Source organism: Malaya genurostris, chromosome 3 (genome assembly GCF_030247185.1).
Source record: "Malaya genurostris strain Urasoe2022 chromosome 3, Malgen_1.1, whole genome shotgun sequence".
Lineage (NCBI taxonomy): Eukaryota > Metazoa > Arthropoda > Insecta > Diptera > Culicidae > Malaya > Malaya genurostris.
This window is the reverse complement of record NC_080572.1, coordinates 15,073,455-15,097,378: the sequence shown is the minus strand read 5'-3', so window position 1 is coordinate 15,097,378 and position 23,924 is coordinate 15,073,455. Positions and strand designations below refer to the sequence as shown.

Below are 23,924 nucleotides of genomic sequence, written 5' to 3'. Positions count from 1 at the left end.
ACTGTTCGCCATTTTCAAAATCGAGTTTTTCACAATGGAAATTAACGTAGATTGTTTGACGTTTGGTAAATTCACGTAAACCTTATGTGATGACTATTCATTTTAGGGGATGTTCGTATAACATTCATTTTCGTCACGTAAAATATTCAATTTGACATTTAAAACCATTTTACGTGATTTTTCATGTGAATCGAACGTGAATTTTTATTTGAGTTTACAAACAGACTCGTGGAACCTTCCGATTGAATGAAATTTGATTGTTTAATATAAAGAATTTTTCAGTTAAACTTCCATAGAAATCAATGAAATCTCAAGAAAACGTATATACGAAGCTGCTTTGAGTAGCGATTAATAACATGCAATATCTTTTTTGCCTTTCTTATCACTGTGAAAACCGACTTTCGAACCGAGGCCCGGAAGGCTGAGTGTCATGTATTCTATTCGACTCATTTCGTCGAGTACGTTAAATGTCTGTGTGAGCGTATGTGTGTATATAACGTTTCTTTGACTTATCTTTTCTCAAAGATGTTGGATGATTTTCACAAACTTACACAAACCAAAGTATGTCAAAAATGTTATACCGTCACTTAGAGCAGCAAAACAAAAAACGAAATAAAATCTAAGCTGGCCTCAAGACTACTTCAATCGTTAGTTACTATCAGTATATAAACAAACAAACCGACTCCGGCTATTCTGGTTCCCGGCTTCCGATTCCGGAGCCACCGGAAATAGTAATATTATTTTCTCAAATGGATCTTACTTATTTTTCTCAGCGATTTTTACAACCTTAGGTTCATAAGAAAGGTCCTGTGATCCACGACGGAATTCCTGAATTCCAACCGGATCAGACTTCCGATTCAGAAAATAACCCTTTATTGTGTTAAAAATTTCATATAATCACTTAAAAGGGTGAAAAAACGTGATTTTTTTTAAATAGAGAATCGAAGATAATTCTTTGGAAGTATACCACAGTATTATATATGATAGTATTATTGATATGAAAAAGGCATCATTACACCACTAGATGGATTAAAACAAGTTAATATGATGTGTTTTAGTCTTGTTAAGACGTAGAGTCGTCTTGAGCTAGTTTTAAATTAGATCAGTATCAAACGGGGAAAACAGATTGGAAAAATGACATGTGAATGCAACTATGTGATGAAAACCGCGAAAAATGTTACCGCAGAGACAGGACACGAACCCGTAGTTAACTCCTAACCGAGGGCAGCAAAGAGTAGACAAAAACAAAATCTCAAATAAAATGGGAAAGTAGAAGTGAAGATTGGTAATATAATGCGGTGTGTGTTGAATTACTGTTCAATGTGTTTCCATAGAAATAGGACTGTAATTGAATGCTGTGGTGCCCAAGTAAAGCGAAGCATGCTTGGCGTCTTCTAATCAACTGGGCTATCTCTTCATGTGTTTTCATATGCAGGATAGTTGAATTAGTAAAGCAATTTCCCCGGTTAGGAGTTAACTACGGGTTCGAGTCCCGTCTTTGTGGTAACATTTTTCGCGGTTTTCCTCACATAGTTGCACTAACATGTCATTTTTTTAATCTGTTTACCCCGTTCGATACTGATAAAAAATATATTTTTTCATGTTTTTACCCTGAACGAGTTTTGACTACTCAAAGGCTTCTACTAAGTTTAGCTTCTAGCCTACCGAGAATACTTTGCAAGTCTATCGTGTTTTGTATTAATATATGCTTCCTACTAAAATGTTACTTCCGAAACTCGTAAAACTCTGGACAGCCGGTTGTCGGGAGGTTCGCTATCAATTCATACATTTAATTCATTGTGATCTGTTCATTTTTGCCTTTCTCATATAGAAAGTCTATCACTGTGAAAACCGACTTTTTAACCGAGACCTGGAGAGCCGAATATCATATACCATTCGACTCAGCTCGACGAATTGAGCAAATGTCTGTGTGTGTATGTGACGAAAAATGTGCACTCGATTTTCCCGACGATGTCTGGACCGATTCTCACAAAGTTGAATTCAAATAAAAGGTATAATTGTATCATACTAACGCATGTTTATGTTTCGTCTTCGACTCATCAGTGCATCAGCAGATTATGTCGAACTGCTGACGCATTCGTAACCGAATGTTCGAAGTGAACACACTCCTGTACTCCCATACTAAAAACAATATGAAAAATTGTGACAGTGGAGGTGTCTCGGAAGAAGGCGAAGTTTCAATGAACGAAGAACGTTTAGAAACCGACTCTGAATCGGAGATGCCGCCATCTCCTCCTCCGATTCCTCCTTCTGAGATATTGCCCCCTCGTCGAAAAGTTTACCAAGACGATGGCTTAGGGGGATCCGTGAGTGGTATACTTCCGGCCCATATCGAAGTCTCTCAGAATCCTGAATATTGCCCGGGACCTGACAAAGCATTACTCGGCAATAAAATCTATTGACAAGGTTTCGCCAAACAAGTTACGCGTTGTTGTGTCCGACCTGAAGCAAGCAAACGAGATTGCTACCAGCGAGTTGTTCACGAAGGAGTATCGCGTGTACGTCCCGTCTCATATGGTGGAGATCGACGGTGTGGTCCGTGACGAAAGTCTGACGATCGAAGATCTGATGAAGGACGGGGTAGGCCGTTTCAATAACCCCGATCTTCAGCCAGTGAAAATTTTGGAGCACTTCCATACTATTTGGTAGTGAGTGAAGTTCGTCTACCTGTTCGGCTGTATGTACCGCGGGTGATGCACTGTACAAGCTGTAAACAGCTAGGGTATACGGTAACCTATTATTGCAACAAACTGCGATGCGGCAAATGTGGAGCGGCTCATAAAGACAAACTCTTCAGAAAAGCACATGAAAAGTGTTTCTACTGCGGGGAGGAACCTCATGAACTATCGGTGTGTCATACGTACATACAGCGTGCGAAGTAATTGAAGCGTTCCGTGAAAGAACGCTCTAAACGGAAATCTTGAAAAGAACCACTCAATCGAACCCTGAGAAACTGTTTGCACAATTGAAGAGGATACCTCTGACGACCCAGGCGAAAAACCCTTCCTATACGCAGGTTGAAGGAAGCAGGAAAAAACATAATCTGGCTTTTCCTAAACTTCCTCGTAAAGGCCTCAGACTGTCCTCTTCGTCACAAAATGATCAAACAAAAACGAAAAGTGCTGACTCAAAACCGAAGCAAACACCTCCTGGTTTCAAAAAACTTAGAGATCATACGGTGTACCCAGCACTTTCAGGGGCATCAAAAATCCCGACTGACCCCAAATCACAACCAGAAAATCAAACAAACGCTGGATTATTGAAATTTTCTGATATCGTGGACTGGATATTAACAGCCTTCAATATTACTGATCCTCTAAAAAGCCTCCTAACTGATCTACTGCCAACAGTAAGGCTCCTACTTGTAGCGATCGTATCATTTGATGGATAATTTACGAATGAGAATTGAAGATATGATCATTGTGCTTCAGTGGAATTGCAGAAGTATCATCCCAAAACTTGATTCTTTCAAACACTTAATACACACTGCGATGTATTCTCCTTGAGTGAAACTTGACTGACATCTAACATCAACCGCGACTTCCATAATTTCAACATAATCCGCCTGGATCGAGAAGACTCTTACGGAGGGGTAGTTTTAGGGATCAAAAAGTACTAATTATTTTATCGTATTAACCTCCCCTCGACACCGGGAATTGAAGTTGTTGCTTGCCAAATTAATATTAAAGGCAAAGATCTAGGTATAGCTTCTATCTACATTCCTCCCAGAGTCTCGTTAGGGCATCGTCGGCTTGCAGCCATCATAGAACTTCTTCCTTCACCGCGGTTGGTTTTAGGGGACTTTAACTCGCATGGTACAAAATGGGGCTGCTTATATGATGATAACCACTCTTCGTTAATCCAAGATCTGTGTGACAACTTCAATTTGACAATTCTAAACACGGAAGAAATGACACGGAACCCTAGACCGCCAGCACAACCAAGTGCGCTGGATTTATTCCTTTGCTCGACTTCGCTACAGTTAGATTGCAAGTGGAAGGTAATCTGTGATCCTCACGGTAGCGATCACTTGCCGATCATGGTTTCTATCGCCAACCGTGTAAGACCATTGGAAACAATCAATGTTTCGTACGATTTTACACAAAACAATGATTGAAAATGTTACACGAGCTCGATATTTGAGAGACTAGAAACATCACAGGAGCTTCCTCCGGAGGAAGAGTATACAGAGCTGAAAACGAAAAAAGCCTCAGCCTTCATACCGTTCAGAAGCAACGGATCCCAGATAATTATCGGAAATACGCGGCGGTAGAATTTCATATGAAAGGCTGATTGAAGCTAAGAAACGCGGTTACTGGCGAAGGTTTGTTGACGGATCAACGAGAGAAACAGCGATGAGCACTTCTTGGAATACGGCCCGACCCATGCTCAATCGATATCCCGCGAACGAAAGCGAGGAATATTCCAACCGCTGGATATTTGATAGTTTATCTCGATTCTGTTCCGGAACAGAAAATATCCCGCGTTACGACTTCGAATACAATCGAAACACCGTTTTCGATGGTAGAGTTCTTTTTTACGCTCTTGTCATGTAACAATAGAGCCCCGGGGTTAGACAGAATTAAATTCAACTTGTTGAAAAATCTGCCTGACTCTGCCAAAAGGCGCTTGTTGAATTTATTCAACAAGTTCCTCGAGGGTAATATTGTTCCACATGAATGAAGAGAAGTGAGAGTTATCACCATTCAAAAACCTGGGAAACCAGCCTCCGATCACAATTCGTGTCGGCCGATTGCTATGCTTTCCTGTATTCGGAAATTGTTGGAGAAAATGATTCTCTTCCGTCTAGACAATTGGGTCGAGACAAATGTATCGCTTTCAGGTACACAATTTGGGTTCCGCAGGGGAAAAGGAACGAACGATTGTCTAACGTTGCTCCCAACAGAAATTCAAATGGCATTTGCTCGTAAAGAACAAATGGCATTAGTTTTCCTCGACATCAAGGGTGCATTCGATTCAGTTTTTATTAACGTTCTATCTGAGAAGTTGCATCAGCATGGTTTTTCACCAGTTTTGAACAACTTTTTGTATAATCTATTGTCCAAGAAACACATGCATTTTGCGCATGGTGATTTGTCGATAAAACGATTCAGCTACATGGGTCTTCTTCAGAGCTTATGCTTGAGTCCCCTTTTATACAACTTTTACGTAATCAACATTGATGAATGTATCAACACATCCTGCACACTAAGACAACTTGCCGACGACAGCGTTGTGTCCATTATAGGACCCAAAGCGGGCGATCTGCAAGGACCGTTACAAGATACTCTTGCCAACTTATCAACATAGGCTCTTCGACTGAGTATCGAATTCTCTACGGAGAAAACTGAGCTGGTTGTATTTTCAAGGAAGCGAGAACCAGCACTAGTACAGCTTCAACTAAAGGGTGAAACCATAGCTCAGGCCTTCTCATTTAAATATCTCGGGGCCTGGTTCGACTCCAAAGGTACCTGGGGATGTCACATTAGGTATCCGAAACGAAAATGCCTACAGATAATCAATTTCCTTCGTTCTCGATGGTAATTGAAAACTATGAAAAGCTTGTCGAGCTTAATTCACATACCCGTTTTATGTCCGTGTATTTTGACTACATGACTAAGAATATAAATCCTTCTTCGTTTGTTCCCAACCGTGCTTATTTTGTGGATACTTCTAATTCTACTGTGTTTTTCGACACATCCATGAAATAAGAAATTCATGGAATCCCGGATCCTGTACGCCCTCAAGAGATCCTATTGGCTTCGATACATTCAATGAAAATTTCACCGCTTCCTATAAACTCAGCGATCCGGCTTCAGTTTACGTCGCAGAGCTAGCTGCAATTCAGTATACCCTTGAGATCATTGACACTCTGTCCACAGATCACTACTTCATTGTATCGACAATCTCAGCTCCACTGAGGCTCTCCGTTCTGTGAAGTCTAGAGAGCACTCACCGTATTTCCTGGGGGAAAATACGAGAACAATTGAGTGCTTTATCTGCAAAATCATACCAGATTACCCCTCACGGTCCCCTCACGGAAATGGCAGTTCAATTGGAACTGCTCTAAGCACTGATGAGTCGAAGACGAACGTGAAGAAATGGTAATCAATGAAGTCATTATGTAATCATGTGATGATTCTATGGGAAATAGGAGTAACTTTTTATTTGTTTTTTATATAGAGACGCGTGATTCGAAGGGACAACAATTATATTCAATGATAACTCATGAAATTTCCTCATCATCATTAGTGATTACAGAGAACGGTTTGCCAATTAAAAAAATCAATTTAGACCAATATAATACTAATAAAATCATCATTTCCTAAACAAACAATAATCAATGGATTGGTTTGAGCAATAGGTTTATGTGTATTTGGAGAAAAAATCACGTTTCGTAATAAGAAATGCCTTGGAAAATATAATACTACAATGTTCATGTTGTTTGTGAACACGTTTCTGACTTGTGTCTAAATATTGTATTATATTATAATTAATTAAAATATATTATATTATATTATGTTATATTATATTATTTTGTAATCTATTATATAATTTTATGTTATATTAATTTCATTACACTATGTTTCATTGTATTTATCAATATAAAACATTTTGCACGGGGGCGTAAAGAGGAGGGAGCATCAGGGGATCGGACGAATTGATGACTGGACGAGGGATTGTGGATAGCCAGCCCAAGTCACTTGAAGGAAACTTGTTTCCTTCTGAAGGTTTGACATGAGTCTGACGCGCCCTTCTCAAACAAACCATCAGGCGGGTTCAAGCATGTATAGCGATATGCTTCATCCATGCACTGGATATTATGGTTGGAAGAGCATCTTTTATTTCCGCGGAATACGAGTAAGTGACTCTACTTACGTATCCGCCCAACCCTTTTTGTTCGCTTTTCGGTAACAGCTATAGTAAGAAGGTGAATGGATGAGTCATATCGGGGCTACTGTAAGTCTACCCGCATCCACTGGCAAGTCCTTGAACTGATGGTGGCTTCACTTCACATCACATCACATCACACGTTTCTGACTTGTGTCTAAAATATAGTACAGTAATTAAAAAACAAACAATGTTTAGGTAGCGTATACCTACATACGTATAGACAATGCCCGCAGGACTACATCGAACAATTCATTTATCATGTCATTAGTGCAGTCAAATACTAATGAAATTCTTATACGTCATTAGGACGTCTAAATATAGATCCAACATTGATTTTGGTAGTGTTCTCTATTCACACTTTTAGATGTCCAACCGCGATAGTTTGAGTTGAGGTCAACCCAAACCTGAGGGAATTGTGTGACAAAATCGTCCTACACAGCGTCAAGAGCCGGCATTCATAAATGGCCCCATGGCATCGTGCAGCCGAGCGCACGTTATCAAGGCGGCGTTGGTGCTTGGATTTCTGCTGATTTTACTTAATTTGCTCGCGTCATGGTTTGACTCCACACCAATAGGATTGCCTCGAATGGAGTGAGTTTATTCGACAGCTCTCTTCGCCAAACTTTGTATGACTAATAATTATTGATTTTTTTTTGCAGCACAACCCAGTGGCCAAAACGCACAAGAACCAGTTCCGAGCGACTTGTTCAGTCAAAGCACCAAAAACCAAACAATCACAGCACCAATGGAACCCACAACAAAACTAATGATCACAGAAATATATTACCCACAATCAGTCGAAACGGACAGCAATCGGAAACAACAAACTTAAGCACAAATTTGAATCTCAACGAATCGAAATCTCAACCACAATTCAACGAATCTTCTCTAACGGATGAAACGAGCTTAACTCCCAAAGCAATGCTATTGAGTACAGGATCTAATTTACCGTCTATAGCAGTGTCGTACAACGGTATCAATTCCACTAGTGTAGACAGTAACAATTCGAATCTCGAAAGAAATAATAAAAGCAATAGCATGTTTGATGTTAATATTTCGACAACTCACCAGCTGAATGAAACCAATATGCACATAGACAGTGATACTGGTATCATCCATGGTTTAGTGCGAAAAAGGGGACAACATAGCTGTCCCCCAATACCGCCAAATTTAGGTGAGATCTTTTTAAAAAAAATGGTTTGTTATACATTCTAATATATTTTAGATGGACCAATCGAAGTGGATGTTTCGTATGAAAGCACAACATTGGTGGAGCAAAAATTTGCTCCAAAACTACAACCTGGTGGTCAGTACACTCCACGCGAATGTAGCGCCAGGGATCGAGTGGCAATTATCGTCCCCTACAGGGATCGGGAACAACATCTGCCAGTATTTCTGAAGAATATCCACCCGTTTCTGATGAAACAACAGCTGGAGTACGGAATATACATCGTGGAACAATCCACCGGATCATCCTTCAATCGAGCCTCCTTGATGAACATCGGTTTTGTGGAAGCTATGAAACAGAAAAACTGGGACTGTATGGTATTTCACGACGTAGACCTGCTGCCGCTGGATGATCGAAATCTTTACACTTGTCCGGATCAACCGCGACACATGTCCGTGGCGGTCGATACGTTCGGTTTCAAACTTCCCTATAGCACTATATTCGGTGGCGTGTCGGCAATGACCGTGAAGCAGTTCCGTACAGTGAATGGATTTTCCAACTTATTCTGGGGTTGGGGTGGCGAGGACGATGATATGTCCAATAGGTACAGTAAACCTCAAACTGCCTGCTAATCAATGCAAAAACACTAATTACTTTTCGTATTTTCTCGATTGCCTTCCCCAATAGACTGAAACACGTTGGCTTTCACATTGCACGCTACCCAATCAATATAGCACGCTATACCATGCTGAGCCACAAGAAGGAAAAGGCCAACCCGAAAAGGTACTATTCAAAACATTGTTGCTTCATATTGAAAGGTTAAACTGTCTCGTCTCATCACGTGATGTTGTTCATGCATTTTTGTAGGTACGAGAAGCTTTCCACTGGAGCGAAACGTTACGACAGTGATGGATTGAACTCCCTACACTACCGCCTAGTCAACTTAATCCGCAAGCCACTGTTTACATGGGTCCACGTCGAACTATCACCAGATGTAAGTTGATATGCTATTTAGTTCACACCCTGCAATCTCTGTTGTTTCTTAGTATAATTTTATAATTGTATCCATAATTCTTATTATTATTTTAGTACCCGATCTATATTTTTATTTGCTATTACGATGAAATGATAATCTCTTTGCTATAATATTTCTATCGTTAAACTTTTGCGTGGACGAATATTGTCCGATCTGAATTCACTAACTAGCTGCAATTTTTGATTGTTCAGTTTTATTCTCTATAACCACTAATTCATATCGTTCCGACGTTTACCTTTCCACGCCATTTGCTTGTATGATATATGAATTCTTCAACTCTTCATCTGGAAAACAATGAAATATTATAGCAACTGATGCACGACTGACTGCAGTCTAATGAGGGTTTTCTATACGGTTCTTGCATTCTCAATTAGGTTTTCTAAACTAAGTTGCAATAGTCCGATTTTTGCTTAACGACGTCTTAAATTCTGTCGTTGTTTGTGTATGCAGAAAAAATAACTATCCTAGTTCTGGAACGTGAACATGTTGCATAAGTCGTGTAACAAACACAGTTACTCCAAATTGATTTCGTAAACCCATTGCTATAAGTGGCCTAGCGCCTTATAAATTATCATTGCGTATGTATAAACATTTATGGATCCACGGAATTTTCTCGTTCAGTTATAACTTTCCCTTGGGCAACGGGCATAGTGTGATAAGTACGACGATCACCTTTCATGCAGCCTGTCTGAAATTTCAAAAATCTATTGACAATGGTTACTTCTATCACGTTGTCTTTAAAGATCTTTGTCGTTAATCTAGGATGGATTTATATCAAATCGAATCGACTTTTTCGTACAAGCGCTCGTACTTAAAACCTTTCGTTTCGAGTATCATAATGCGACCACTGCACAGTGGTATATCCCAGTGGTCCCAATCATATCAAATCACTCGTTTTTTGTTTGTGCTTCAGGGGTAAATTTTAGAGCTTTCATTTCTTCAGTGGATGTTTTGCCTGGAACAGTCCGCTTTTTTATATAGTCAAAGTTGTTATTAATCCATCTACAAATAAGTTTAAATAACTAAGGGAGAGTGTACGGTTATCGGCATTCTTTTATTTTAAATTTAACATATAACTTATGACTAAGTGCATAAGTAAAGACTGCAATTATTCAAAGGAAAAACGGAATTTATTCTTTTCGAAGAAGTTTTTGATAAAAGTTTTCATTGTCTGATGGTCAATGATTTGGACGCCACATTTGGTGTTGATTGGCCGATCACCACGTTTTTTCTTAGCCGGAATATCTGCTGTATGCTTGGTCAATACTTTGGCTTGCTTTGTATCTCTGCATTGCACTGACAAATTTTCACTATTTGTCGAAACATCATGGGTAACTCAAATCGTTAGACATTTTGAAAATGACGAGAAAAATCTTTGATTGCGAAAACTTTGATAGCATCCGGTATTAAATCATGAAATAGATCATTTCAAGGCTCACATACAAGAAATACTGGCTACCTGGGATAATACGCTTCAAATGATTAAGAATAAAATTTAAAGTTTTCTTAACACTCCGAATACCAAAAGGGGTAAAAAAGCAGGACCGCTAATTTTGACTGACTATATCTTAGCCATTTTTGGACCGATCTCCAAATTTTATTTACTATTCACTGTTATTATAAAAAGTTCCAACTAAAGTCTGTTGAAAAAAGTGGGAACGCTTACTTTTGCTGGCCAGATCTCAGCTGTTAGAAGTCCGATTTTAAAATTCGTTTATCAGATACGTCTATCACAACATAAATGTAACATAAATTTTTTCAATTACACTTTGGTAATGAAAATTATGATCAAAAATATCTTTAAATTCAAAGCGACGACATATGCATTTTTATATACCGAGAGGTTGCATTTGACATCAGCTATATGGTTTAGAAGAAATCAATTTCAACTTTACTGAAAATGTCTCAAAAAATTCGATATTTTCACAGAAATTTTAGTATATTAGAAGTATTCGAAGAATGCTAAACCAAGCTAAGCATGTTTGTGCACCAATCGATTGGATTTGATACAAGCTATAATGTACGAGACAAATAGTTTCAAATTTACTAAAGATAACCCAAAAATTAGATATTTCAGTTTAGTTTTAGGTTTTTGTGACTTAGCTAAGCATGCATTCAAGAATGTTCGTGTACCAACCGACTAAATTTACTTTCAGCTAAAAGTTCAAGAGTGAAATAGTTGATATATTTTATATTTACCAAAAATCTAAAAAAAATCGATATTTTCACAGAAGTTTTCAAAATTCAAGAAGTTGTAGGCACGTGGATTTGACGTAAGTGCACGTCTAAAAAATTTTGCTTACCAACTCAATGAACTTAGCAACGTGTAAAATTTTAGGAGTAAAATCTTATATTTACATCAAAATCTCAAAAAATCAACATTTTCGTGCAAGTTTTCGAATTTAATATATTGGAAAATGTAAAACAAACATCTATGATCTTTTATGTAAATTTATTATTTATTGGTATTAGCTTAAATGGGGAGAAAATTTCATTGAACTCGATTGAACTCCGAAACTGGCTAGATCTGAGATTTGAGAGGAAGAGATTCTACCGCAGGAATGGAATGCCGCCTAAAAGGTACCATCTCAAATCCTTTGCCGTCTTTTTTCAATATGAGTTTGTTTTCAAATCCAATCGATTGATGTACAAAAATGCTTAGCTGTATTTAACATTCTTCGAATACTTCTAATATTCTAAAATTTCTGTGAAAATATCGATTTTTTTAGATTTTTGAAAATATAAAATATATCAACTATTTCACTCTTGAATTTCTTCTGAAACATATATGTCAAATGCAATCTATTGATATATAAAAATGCATATGTCGTCGCTTTGAATTCAAAGATATGCCGAAAAAAAGAAGTTTTGGATAATTTATTTACGTTCCATAACTTTCATTAACAAAGTGTGATTGAAAAATTTTCTGTTCCAATTATGTTGTGATAGACGTATCTGTCTAATGATAAACAAATTCGGACTTCTAACAGCTGGTATATGGCCAGCCAAAGTAAGCGTTCCCACTTTTTTTCAACAGACTTTAATTGGAACTTTTTATAATAACTTTGAATAGAATATTCGGTATTCCATAGTTTTAAATTGATTTTATTCCGAATGAATTTATCTTCCTAATGGTAAATTTTTTTTAAATCGGTCGAAAAATGGGGCTAAGATATAAGTCAGTCAAAATTAGCGTTTCCACTTTTCATGGTACATACTGACGAGCCGCATCGTGCCAATTGTTGAAAGCATATATGTAATGAAAAATAATACAATGCTTAGAGAACAGTTAAGAAAATTATAAAATTGTTTTTCTTTTGTTTTGCACACAAAAATATAAATAGATAAGAAGGCTTGTTCCAGAGTTTAGGCGTTTCGTTCGTCTACTTGTCACAGTGCCAAAATCATCTTGTTCCAATGAACAAAGTTTTTCGATTCTTCGCAGGTTAAAAACGTATGTAAGATGAACAATGTTGGAATAACAGCTCAATAACGTTGTTATTTTACATGTCTATCGCGACATAACCGACAAACTCGGTTAAGAAAAATTGTTATACGACTTTATTTTGCGAAATGCAAAGCGCAGCTCTGTGTTTGCATTCCTGAGTAAAGTCTAATATCAAAATGAGAATAAATTGAAATCATAATCAGATCATCTGATTGAAATCCTAATATGATATCGACTCATCAACTTTTCAATTAATATCTCATTATGTTATCATTTTGCTGTTTAAAGGAAAAAGTTTTGTGAAACTCAAAAAATGAAAATATTAAAATCAACAACTTAGTGAATCCATTGAAATTGAGCAAATTTCAAATGGCAACACAAAATACAAAGTTAAGTTTCAATGGAAGAATTATTACTTCAATCCTATGTTACCTTTTACAAAAATGCTTCGACATCCTGCAGTTAACCGCAACCATAATCGCGAGGAAATGATTTTTTCAACCTTTTTCCAACTTTTATGCAAATAATGCTCCTTCTTTTTAACCACGAGAATATTGGTGGCAAACCACACGTCTGGGAGGAATTAGATAAATTGGCGATCATCGGTACCACGTTTGTCTGAAGCAGGTCAATCTGAATAGTGGCTTTGGCATTCCCATTTCGCTGATCGTCTGCCGTAGAAGGAGCTTATTTCAGAACTTGATATGAGAAATATATTTGACGTCATCGATTTCCTTCTAGATACTTTAAGTATTCGATCCTGTAACAATTTTTGCGTTCAGTTTAAAAAAATGTTTCGATATTTGTAGTCATACGACGTCGCGAAGTTCATTCCAAAGTTTTTAGACCATTGTTTTCAGTGCATCCAGAAATCCTGGATAACCTGGATAACGAAAATAATCTACTCGCCAAACCCGTTCTGAAAATACGCATAACTTTATATTCAACAGTATGGCAAAATTCATTGTTTACGAAGTTAGAACATCGAACATTGAATGTCTCAGATTTCAGAACCTAGAGCTAATTCTTAATAATACTTTAGTGGCTTAGAGGAGCTATCAAGAAAATATATGTTTAATGTTTATATTCCTAAGTAGTCCACAAACTGTGTCGAAGAGTCTTCGACAAAGACACTCTTCGAAACAATTCTCATTCCTAGTTATAAATGCTTGGAACTTCATATACTCACTAACGCTAGATACTATGAGAAGTAGTTTATCAATCATCTAATAGATCTTGGAACTTTAATACACTTTTCTAAAGAAACCGTTTAACTAAATTTTCATAATTTTTGAGGACTAACTCTGCAACAAATGATCGTCAATTTTAAGTTTACACAAGAACTTAAATTTACTGAAGAGATTCTATTCTATCTGTGGTCAGAAGCGAGATAATCGTTCAATCCCAATTAGTCGAAAAAACAAATGGTCTGGGAAACCTTATTGCCGGATTCCTAATTCACGTTCCCTGTGTGGTAGAAGAGTTCACTGTAAAACGTTCGGTCTTCAGAGCTTTCAAAGTAATTACATGTGCGAGTTGTGTGTGATCAAGTAGATAACTCAATTTGATGTTGTAATGTTTGAATCAGGGGTGGAAATTAGCAAATTTTTTGATTCACAGTAAATGAAAATAGTTACTATTGTCTTTTCATATCACATATTTTTTGTAGATTCTATAATGAATTTTGACTTAGAATTTAAAAATGACTTAGAATTTAAAAATGTTCCAATTTCATTCCAACAGTTCCCACAATTTAAATCATAATCGCAATTTCAGTTTTGTTACCAATTTTTTTAATTCACGGTGTTCGTTTTTTTATTCACAATCGGAAATCGGAAATGGTTTGAATGCTACAGCTTTGGATATGAGAAGGACAAATAGAACATTTTTATGCTGTGCTCAAATAGCCACACTGCTATTCACAGTGGATGCGGGATGAAAGCAACGAAACGAGTGTGCATTGACAGAAACCTGTATACAACTTTGTGAAACAACACTGCTTGTCATATAACCGAACATTTTCCGTCTTCTTATAGCTAGCACTTACAGTCCATTGAAAAAGCACCATAGGGGGAAGTACATGAAATTTCCGAAATCGTAAATTTTTTTTGATGCCAAAAATCTTAAAATTGTATGAAACGTCGAGATTTAGTGTTGACTTTCTGGTTCAATTGAAAAAAAATTTCTATTTTGGAAATTTCATGTACCCTATGGTGATTTTTCAAGATCTATGAAAATTCCACTAAGTGGACTAATTGCCTTTCTCTATAGAAAGCTATTAAAATTGCTGGAAAAACCGACTTTCGAACGGAGCCAATTTTAACAAACTTGAAAAAATTGAAAGCTACTGTCGAACCATTGATCAAGTTCGAAGATCAAATGGCTGTGACTTCTGGTTCCGGAGATATGATGGTATAAGTGACGTAACCGCCAAACACATTGATTTTTACCGCTCTTATATATGAGGGTGCCAATATTTTGGGATCACCTAATTTCGTAAAGCTCTAGTGCTCAACCTCTAAAAAATTCCTCATGCAAAATTTGAGCTAAATCAGACATGGGTAAAGGGTGCTGTCCAGCGGTTAAATTTTTTTTTCGATATGACACTAAATCTCGACGTTTCATGCAATTCTAAGACTTTTGGCATCAAAAATTTTGTTTCGATTTCGAAAATTCCATGTCAACATTGTAAATAGATGGTAGAAGGTTCGTTGGATAAGTGAATAAAACTAGGTCGCTCTCTTGTTGATCGTCTAGCAAACAGTAAACAACGTTAGCATAAGTTGGAAAATTTTAGTGGTGACGAGGATAAATTGTTTTTTTTTTCGCGAATGGAGCTGTGCTTATTGTTCCGCTAATATTATTTGTTCAGCTTCTTGCTGAACAGTGCGGCTTTGGGGAATTTCGTGATATGGCTATCAATTGATTTTCGGCGTTTATGAGAAAAAATTACAACAACGTCTTTTAGACGAAGAAGATTTGAGTGTTCGTACGGCAGAAAAACTAATCAAAAATCGAGAACTTGCTACATCAAGAGCGCAACTTTTAAACACGGAAGAAAGTATAAATTCAATAAAAAATCGTTTGGGAAGACGAGATAATAGATTCGAAAACAGAGTTGGCGATAATTGGACACGGGGTAGATCGAGAAGTAGAAATGGCCGGGCGAACAGGTTTAAACTACAGTCTCTCATGGTAACAGACTGGCGAATACCTCTTAGGGAGCCAAACGAACCGTCAAACTCCCATGCTCTAGCATAGGAATTTGACGGTTCGTTTGGCTCCCAAAGAAGTATTCGCCGGTATGTTACTATGAGAGTCTGTAGTTTAAACCTTATGCAAACAGAGGTAGATCACGGTCAGGGCGTAGGTCATCTAGCCAAGGAAGATATGCAAATTTTGTTTGTAATTTTTGCAAACAAAAAGGACATATTCAAAAATGTTTCTATCGGGTAAAACATCAGTAAAAAAAAACTGTAAAATTCGTCGAGGACAATTCTGGGAAGACATACAAGGTACATGACTACTTTAAAAGACTTCGGGTTGATTATAACAGTGATTCGTCAGATCGCGATCGGCTTTGCATTGATCTCGGCCCACAGGGGCAAATTAGAATTGCCGAGAAAATTGAACGTAGTCGCAAAGCGATAGGATAGAACTTTATGAATTGAATTGTATTATTCAGTCGAGAAGTTATAGTAAAACAGTTTTCATTCTAAACAGAAATGATATTATGTTAAGCAAGAATTATTTAGAAGTTTAGTAGACTAATCGAATTGCCCTTTAAGGGTATGGTATTGTGATGAACAGAAGTATTTATCGGATAATATTTACCGTGTAAATAGTAGACCTGAGAAAGATGGTCATTGAAGATTGAACCCTCCTTATATACAAATGTCAACATTGTAAATAGATGGTAGAAAGCAGGATGATAGACAAAGGGTGTGAGCATAAAGAATTTTTAGCTGTGTTAGTGAACGGCGAGAAAAGAGCCAAAATGATATGACGTCATATAATTTTAAGGATTGAAGTAAGTTTTCGAAGAGGAATTGAAAAATGCGGCTCATTTTTTAAATTTGAAACCGATCGTTTTGTATTATATCAAACATTTATTTTCAATTGTTTTGCCATTAGGTTCGAAAATGTTTCAATTTGTCTATATTTTTACGAAGCACTGCGCTTTGTTTATCCGATTGCTTTTGATTCATTTTTGATTTAAGAAACTTTTGTTCTTTGATATTACGTTTCAAATTTTTCACACGAATGCTAATCTTAGTTTTAGTAAACTGCTTGATGACCTGGTTACTAACATTAAGAAAACTTGCTTGCCAAATTTTAGTACTAACTTGTCTAACATTTTTCTTTTGCCGAAATAGGTAATTTTGAGAGTGGTGTAAATTGTTAAATACTGAATCCATATTTCTTGCTACTTCTAGCCAGTTTTCTGTTGGTTGTGTCAGCCAACCGTGGGACAGATCAGTTACGTAAGAGTTACGTAAATGATCCAATCTGAGGATGGGTATGTTTGAACGAACAAGCTACGGTTGCAATTATGAATATAACTTGAAATATCAACATCATCTGATTCCCCATTTTCTGAAAAAATACGAGCTTCTTTAAAAATTCGACAAATAACGAAATCTTTTTGAATACGTATTTCCTGGGAATTATGATTATTACTAAGTTGATATTTTAAGCCTCTTCCTAATATTATGAGTCTTAAGCGGTTTAACGCGTCCAATGGAGATGGATGATTATTTGGTCCTCCATTTTGGCGTATTTGTCCAAACAAATTTTCCAAACAATCTTGATTCACTTTGTAGGTCATGATGAAGCGTATTCCATACCGATATTTCATATCACTAAAAAAATATTTGAGTTGATCGACATTAGCACTGTTTTTTGAAAAACCTGCTTGAATATAAAATGATTAAAGTTACATATAAATCGAATAGTTTGTCCTACCTGAACAGATCTTTGTGCTTGTTTATAACATTTTAACACTCTCATTGAAGATATAAAATATGCCATATTATTCAGTATTTTTTCTTGTTCTTGAAAAGCTTCCTCAAAACAAATTTTGGACTCATTTGAACTATACGAGCTCATTGTAATAAACCACGAATCTTTAAGATCGATGACGTTTGCTAGTAATGATGCATCTTCATGCTGTGGGAAATGTCGCCTAACATTAACGGCGGTAGTGTGGCTAAGAAGATCGACAGCGAGTCTCACATTCTGCCTCTCTGTTCCGGCGCAATGAATATGGCGCATAGACATTTTAAACAGAGAATTATAATCTGATGTATGCGAGACGGATGGATTCGGGATTAAAAAATTCATTGTTTAGTTACCATTATAAACAAAACCGCGATCTAACAATCAATTTCGCATCAGTTTGAGTAAATGAGGAACGTCCGGAAAAGAATGTATGTCTTCACCGTTGATAGGATGTTTGATCGACGTATGTGTATGATCTCTCATTATATCAATATCACATTATCTCCAGAGGCCTTGATTTGGTCCACCGCAGTCAGATACACATCCTACGACTGTATATCCTTGTTTATATAACTCAATTATCACATTATTCAGTATTTAACTAGTCGTTTTTGCATCAAAAGCATCGAATATTGGTTGCTTCCAGTTCGCAAACAAACCGCGGGCCATTATAACTTGCAAGTTTTTGTATGGACCTACAATACCATCGTTTCTAGAATCAACGGAAAGACCGAAATCAGCATTTTGGCGAAAAAATTATTTGATTTTCTGATTTTAGTTAGTTATTTTTTGAGGCAACTAAAAAAATCTTACTTTTGCTAATTTAGATTTTTTAATTCTCATTCCCTTAATAATAATAATAATAAAATATTTGTTGAAATGGCTATTTTTTTAGCTGAATTCACAAATTAAACGTGCTGTCATTTCTTAGCTAAGGCATACTTAATTTCCATTCAACTAATTTTTTAGTTGAATTAGAGAAGTAAAATGTTGTTTTCAACCAACATAAATGGTTGAATTGGCTTCTGCAATTTGCAGCTATATAGCGCACTGTCACCGAAAAAACGCGAACACCGTAATGACTACTAGCCCCTAAATGGCACACTACTACCGAAAAAAAATTCAGTCGCGGTTGTCTTTTTCTATATCGGCAGGTATAAATACGATGTTGTATTGAAGAAAAAGACATAAACGAAACACAAATATCTTTTTGAAATTTTTTCTTCTAAATCACTGTTTTCTTCATTTTTCGCGAAATCGACTATCTCACTGAAAACTATGAGCACTCGGAAAACAAAAACCGAATACATGTAGTACACCAGACGGCGTAGCTCAGAAGGTTTAAAGATACAAAAACACCATTTGACATATACAATTAGAGTGCAACATTCGAAATTCACTTCACTGTTTCTCGTAGAAACATTATTACGCACAATCGCTTCAAGTGCGCACAAATTCTGAATAAATACACTTTCCACTAAGAGTTTACGACATTTTTACATATCGGTTTAGACATTTAAATATGGATATATCGTAACACATGCGAAAAAACATCAAAACAATTTGCAAGCAGTTTCAACAAGACTGTCCTTTTTAGCTTTTCAATTGATTGTTTTGCTTTGACACTTCTTGTGAGTTTTTGGCTAATAAACTTGTTAATAAAACCAATTACATTTTTGTTTTCTTTGTGCTGTCCTTCAGTAATGATGGTGATAGATAAATAGTAACAAATTTTCTGATTTTAATAACAAAATTAGTTGTCAATGAGAATTTCGTGTTGGATTGAAATATTTGCTGGTTTGTGTCCAGGATATTCGCCAACTAAACACATTCTCTAAAAATAAGAGCTTTTTTCAGCAGAATAAATTCTCAATTTTAACTAATTTCATAGTTATTTTGGAAATTTTGTTGTTAAAATTAACTAATTCAAAAACAGTAATACGAATTAGGCGCAGAGCTAATATCGGTCGTTCCGTGTTTCTTCAACGGACATTTCATCAAATAATAAAACTGTTATTTTTTCCACTGAGCTCATTTTTCCTGCAGCAATCTTCATCAGTTTCAGAACGTCATCCAATAATCCGATGTCCGTGCGAATTCTACTACTCCACTTACGAAGCGTTTGAATACACGGTAGAGGTGTTTTCAAATCTTTTTTAAGAAGATTCCATACATTAAATGTATCTGAAAATAGATAGTAAATTTCTACAAAATTTTTAATAATCATCTAGAAGAGTGTACCTTTTTGTAAACGATAGCGCGACTTCTTCGGACGACCAGTGAACTTTTTGTTTGCGTCCCATCAAATCGATTTGATTCGCAGTAAATACTTTACTCAGCTCCAGCCTGATTCGCCTTGAAATTTCTCCCTTTTTCATTTCTTGTTCTTGATTTCAAGATCTAGGATCGCCTTCTTCTTTTCATGTACTTCCAGGTGAACTGCTTTCATAGAAAGTTGATGATTTTTTTGTTCCTGATCATAGCTCGTATTCAGTTCCTTCAGTTGTTTCTGAAGCTGGAATATTTCTGCACGTTGCATTGCAAGCTGGGCTTGTATACTGCTTGTTGGATGCTGAGAATAGTACCTATTCTCCTTTTCTGATTGATCAGGCGCTTTCACTGAATATGTGTGATCAAATTTTTGGGGCGAACATATATGTTTTTAAGCATTAATCGCATCTAAATTAAATTATCTAGACATTGTCAGGATAGATTCTTGATCCATGCTTTTGAAGGCGAGATATTCAATGAACAAGTTGAAAGACGGCGTTTTCAGCTATGCAATTTTTTCTTCAGAAAACAGATTTTTTAGACCGCTAATGTCAATGAATCATTCTGTAATTTTCACAGAATAATCTAGACTAATTTTCTAAGAGATTGTCAGTTGGATTTTTTTGATATTTGTCACCGTTTCTGAGAAAATTACATTCGAAGCGTGGAAATAGCCCTCTGAAACGCCCTAAAACACAATGGCTTCAACCCTTATATGATGCATTCAAGAGATCTGCAAAGAATAATTTCTCTTTTTTTCCAGCACACTTAGTGCTCATCGAAACAAGTTCCGGCACTCGGATGGTAGGAGGAACCTGAAAACGTGAGCATTATCTGGGTTCCGTGAAAAAGAACAGAATAATATAACAGTTCGGCTGAAAAGTTCGTATCGTTTAATAGAAACACACATTTTTTTGCCAAAATTCGTTTTTATTACTCAACATAATTGCCATCAGAGGCGATACAGCGATTATAGCGATCTTCCAACTTTTCGATACTATTTTTGTAGTACGATTTTTTGGTATCGGCGGCACTTTTTTTCATCAAAAAGTAGTGTTTCATCAACACTCGAAATTCCTTTTTTCCATTTTTTTTTCACAATAACAAAAGTAGCTTCACTCAAAATGCAATATCTCACAAACTAATAATCAGACAGCTGTCAAATTTATACACGTATCTTTTGAAGGTTGGTACTAACTGAAAATGGTATGGATTTAATTCTAGTGGCGCCCTCACATAGAAACGATACGAACTTTTCAGCCGATCTGTTACATACCTCCTTTTAAAAAAATACGACGAAAATTTGCTTGTCCATTGCTAGTTGCAGTTCTGAGTTCCGTTCGAAAGAATCATCACTAAAATGATTGGAGCAAATGAAAATTTGCCTTTTTGTGTACGAAGGAAGATGACTGAAACGCAACCAAATATTCCATTAAATATTTTGCATCGGGGCCCGGTGAAACGAAACGGAGATAGAAGCTGTTTCTTTTCTATTAGATGCACATTTTGGCACAAAACATTTCATTTTGTCAGTGGTATTATCTCACGTTTTAGAAATTTTTATCATCATTTAAATATGAACACTTCTGTGATGAAAATACGATGTGACGACACTCCCACCCTTTATCTATCATTCTGGGTAGAAGGTTTGTTGGATAAGTGAATAAAACTAGGTCGTTCTCTTGTTGATCATCTAGCAAACAGTTAACAACGTTTTCGAGTTCACTCCGAGAGATTCAAAGCAATAGTTGGAAAGTTTTAACAAGATGGTAAGAGACAGAAAATTTGTTACCCCTGTCTTTTCGACGATCCGTACTGTTTTAATTCAGTTGCTAAAAATACATGCGTTTCGTTCTCAACCCAGTGCTTTAGCAGTTGCACTGCCTTTGCAACCCAGCAGTTCAACTTAAACCACCATGTATGGAAAACTCGAACTCGATCGAGCTACAGAATGCCAAATTTCGTATTCGATTGAAACGATGTTGTACGTGAATGATAGTTCTGTTGAAGATTACGTTTTCGAAAACAGAATTGCAAAATATATTAAATTAAGTAGATAGTTTGAGAGATAAATCCGAGCAGCTTTTGTGCATTATATTATGATGTTATGAAATGTTATACGTTTTCTGAAACCACAATTTAACTCATCATGAACTACGTTTTACTTACTTTCGTTACAGAGCAGCTGATGACAATCGTTCTTACCGAACTGGTTCGGGTGAAATGTATCGAATACGACCGATGCGTTGTACGTGGTTCGAGATCATATAAAGGACGTACTGAAATAGGTAGGTGCTACCTCGGAGCCGTGAAGGACATTACCGTGTTAAAATATTTAAAAAATTCAGCATTTTAGTCTCCAGCAAAGCTACTAATGGCAATCTTTCGTGCTCTCGTCAGTTGATTTCTTTCGTATTAAGCTAAAGTTACCTTTTGTTATCGAAAATTTATACATGTAAATGCTACGAATATCGTGATACTTAATTTGTGCGAATGAAATGGTTAAAAAAAGCGTTACCAGATAGATTTTTTCCAAGAGTTCTACTTCCGGTGGTAACTTTTCAGACTTTATACAAGCAAAGCAGAGTTCTGTAAAACTAGAAAGTTGAAACTCAATAACATTTTTAAATCGTATGTTCAGGACAGATAAAAGTTTAAGCAAACATTTTATGTTTTAAATATGGGGAACTCCGTTTCCGTCCTACTGAATAAATTTCGGAGGCGATCGTAGTGCGGTTTAGAAACCAACAGCGTAGAATTGCGCACTAGTCTCTTGAATACAGAAGCTACTCGTTTGATTTGAATAACGATTTTATGACAGTAGTATGCAAACAGCGAACAACACAAAAATATCTCAAAAAATAATCAAATTCCATAAGACCGTAATCAAATAATTTAATCTCAACTCAAATTTAAGTAACTTTAAAGTATTAAACAAACATACAAAACTACAGAGCTGCTGCAAAGAAAAACTCAAAGTTTAACTTAAACAAAACGTGATTGATATTTTCCATAGCATATAGAATATTTATTATTGATTCCAAGTCTCAAGTTTAAAAGGTGATCCTAGATCAGTTGACGCACACTCTCATTAGGGTATGAAAATAATAATAATAATAAAAGTAGTTTTAGATGGGTTTTACTCTGTAGTTGAAAATTTCAAACCTTGAGTTTGCCTTCATTTATGGCGTTTTCGTTTTTAATTTGCACTACACCGGTGCAGTGCTACACTGAGGCATGCATAAACGAACAAAACTGACGAAAACATAAACAGTAACCATTGACTACAATAAACGATTCCATTGCACAGAGCTACACCAAACTTTTGATGAGTGCTACACCAGTGGTATCGGTGCAGAAAAAGTGTAGCACTGGTGTAGTGCAATTGGCAAAAACGAACGGTTTCAGTGCAGCTTTCGCTACACCGGTGTAGTGCAATTTAAAAACGAAAACGACATTAGTTAGTTGGACCCAAGCTAGCAAATACTGGTTACACTGAAATGTACTATTTTTTTTGTATCAATCAAATTCCCTTCGATAAACTCACCAAACCTTGACCGTGACAACCATCAAAATCAAGTTAGCACTGGAGTGTATATATTAGCATTAAAAAAATAAAAGTAACATCTCCGGTTCAGCGACGTTTTTCATGCGTCATATATCAACGGATATTAGCTTCAGTAACTAAGAAACATACAGAATATGCCGCCTTATTTTACTAGATTTCATTTGTCGTTTATTTCAACTTATTGCATATTTTAGCGCCGCTTTCTACTGAGTAACCTCTTCCGGATGATTTAATTTATCAGAATGGCGAAAAACTAAAATACTAATGAAAAAGTGCCATATCAAGTAAGGGAAATTGATAATAAGCAAAAAAGATCATTTGCAATTCCAAAATACCGTAAACATTATTTCTACTAGATAAGCAAAGTTTGATCTGAACCACTCGTCTCGGATGAGGGCAAGCGAAAATCTCGGTAAAATTTGATTTCTTGTAGCATAGAGAAGAGACTTTAACATTTGTAATGATCATTCAAGGAAACGAATTCAATAAAAATCAGTTTTGTAATCGAGGTTAGCTC

The 23,924-nt window shown here is 36.4% G+C and overlaps 1 protein-coding gene across 2 annotated transcripts in view; it reads left to right on the top strand.

Moving 5' to 3' along the window:
* The window catches only part of LOC131435327 (beta-1,4-N-acetylgalactosaminyltransferase bre-4), a 31,389-nt gene extending 7,473 nt beyond the window's left edge, over positions 1-23,916 (top strand). Inside the window, exons 2-7 of one of the 2 annotated variants that reach the window (XM_058603086.1) lie at positions 7,280-7,506; positions 7,575-8,089; positions 8,141-8,687; positions 8,771-8,866; positions 8,951-9,077; positions 22,020-23,916. In XM_058603086.1, coding sequence (XP_058459069.1) covers positions 7,385-7,506; positions 7,575-8,089; positions 8,141-8,687; positions 8,771-8,866; positions 8,951-9,077; positions 22,020-22,028 — 1,416 coding nt within the window. In that variant the 5' untranslated portion in view covers positions 7,280-7,384 and the 3' untranslated portion in view covers positions 22,029-23,916. Of the gene's footprint in view, positions 1-7,257; positions 7,507-7,574; positions 8,090-8,140; positions 8,688-8,770; positions 8,867-8,950; positions 9,078-22,019 lie in introns of both variants that reach the window. The other variant, XM_058603087.1, reaches the window with a different exon arrangement.
* The last annotated feature ends 8 nt before the right edge of the window (positions 23,917-23,924 follow it).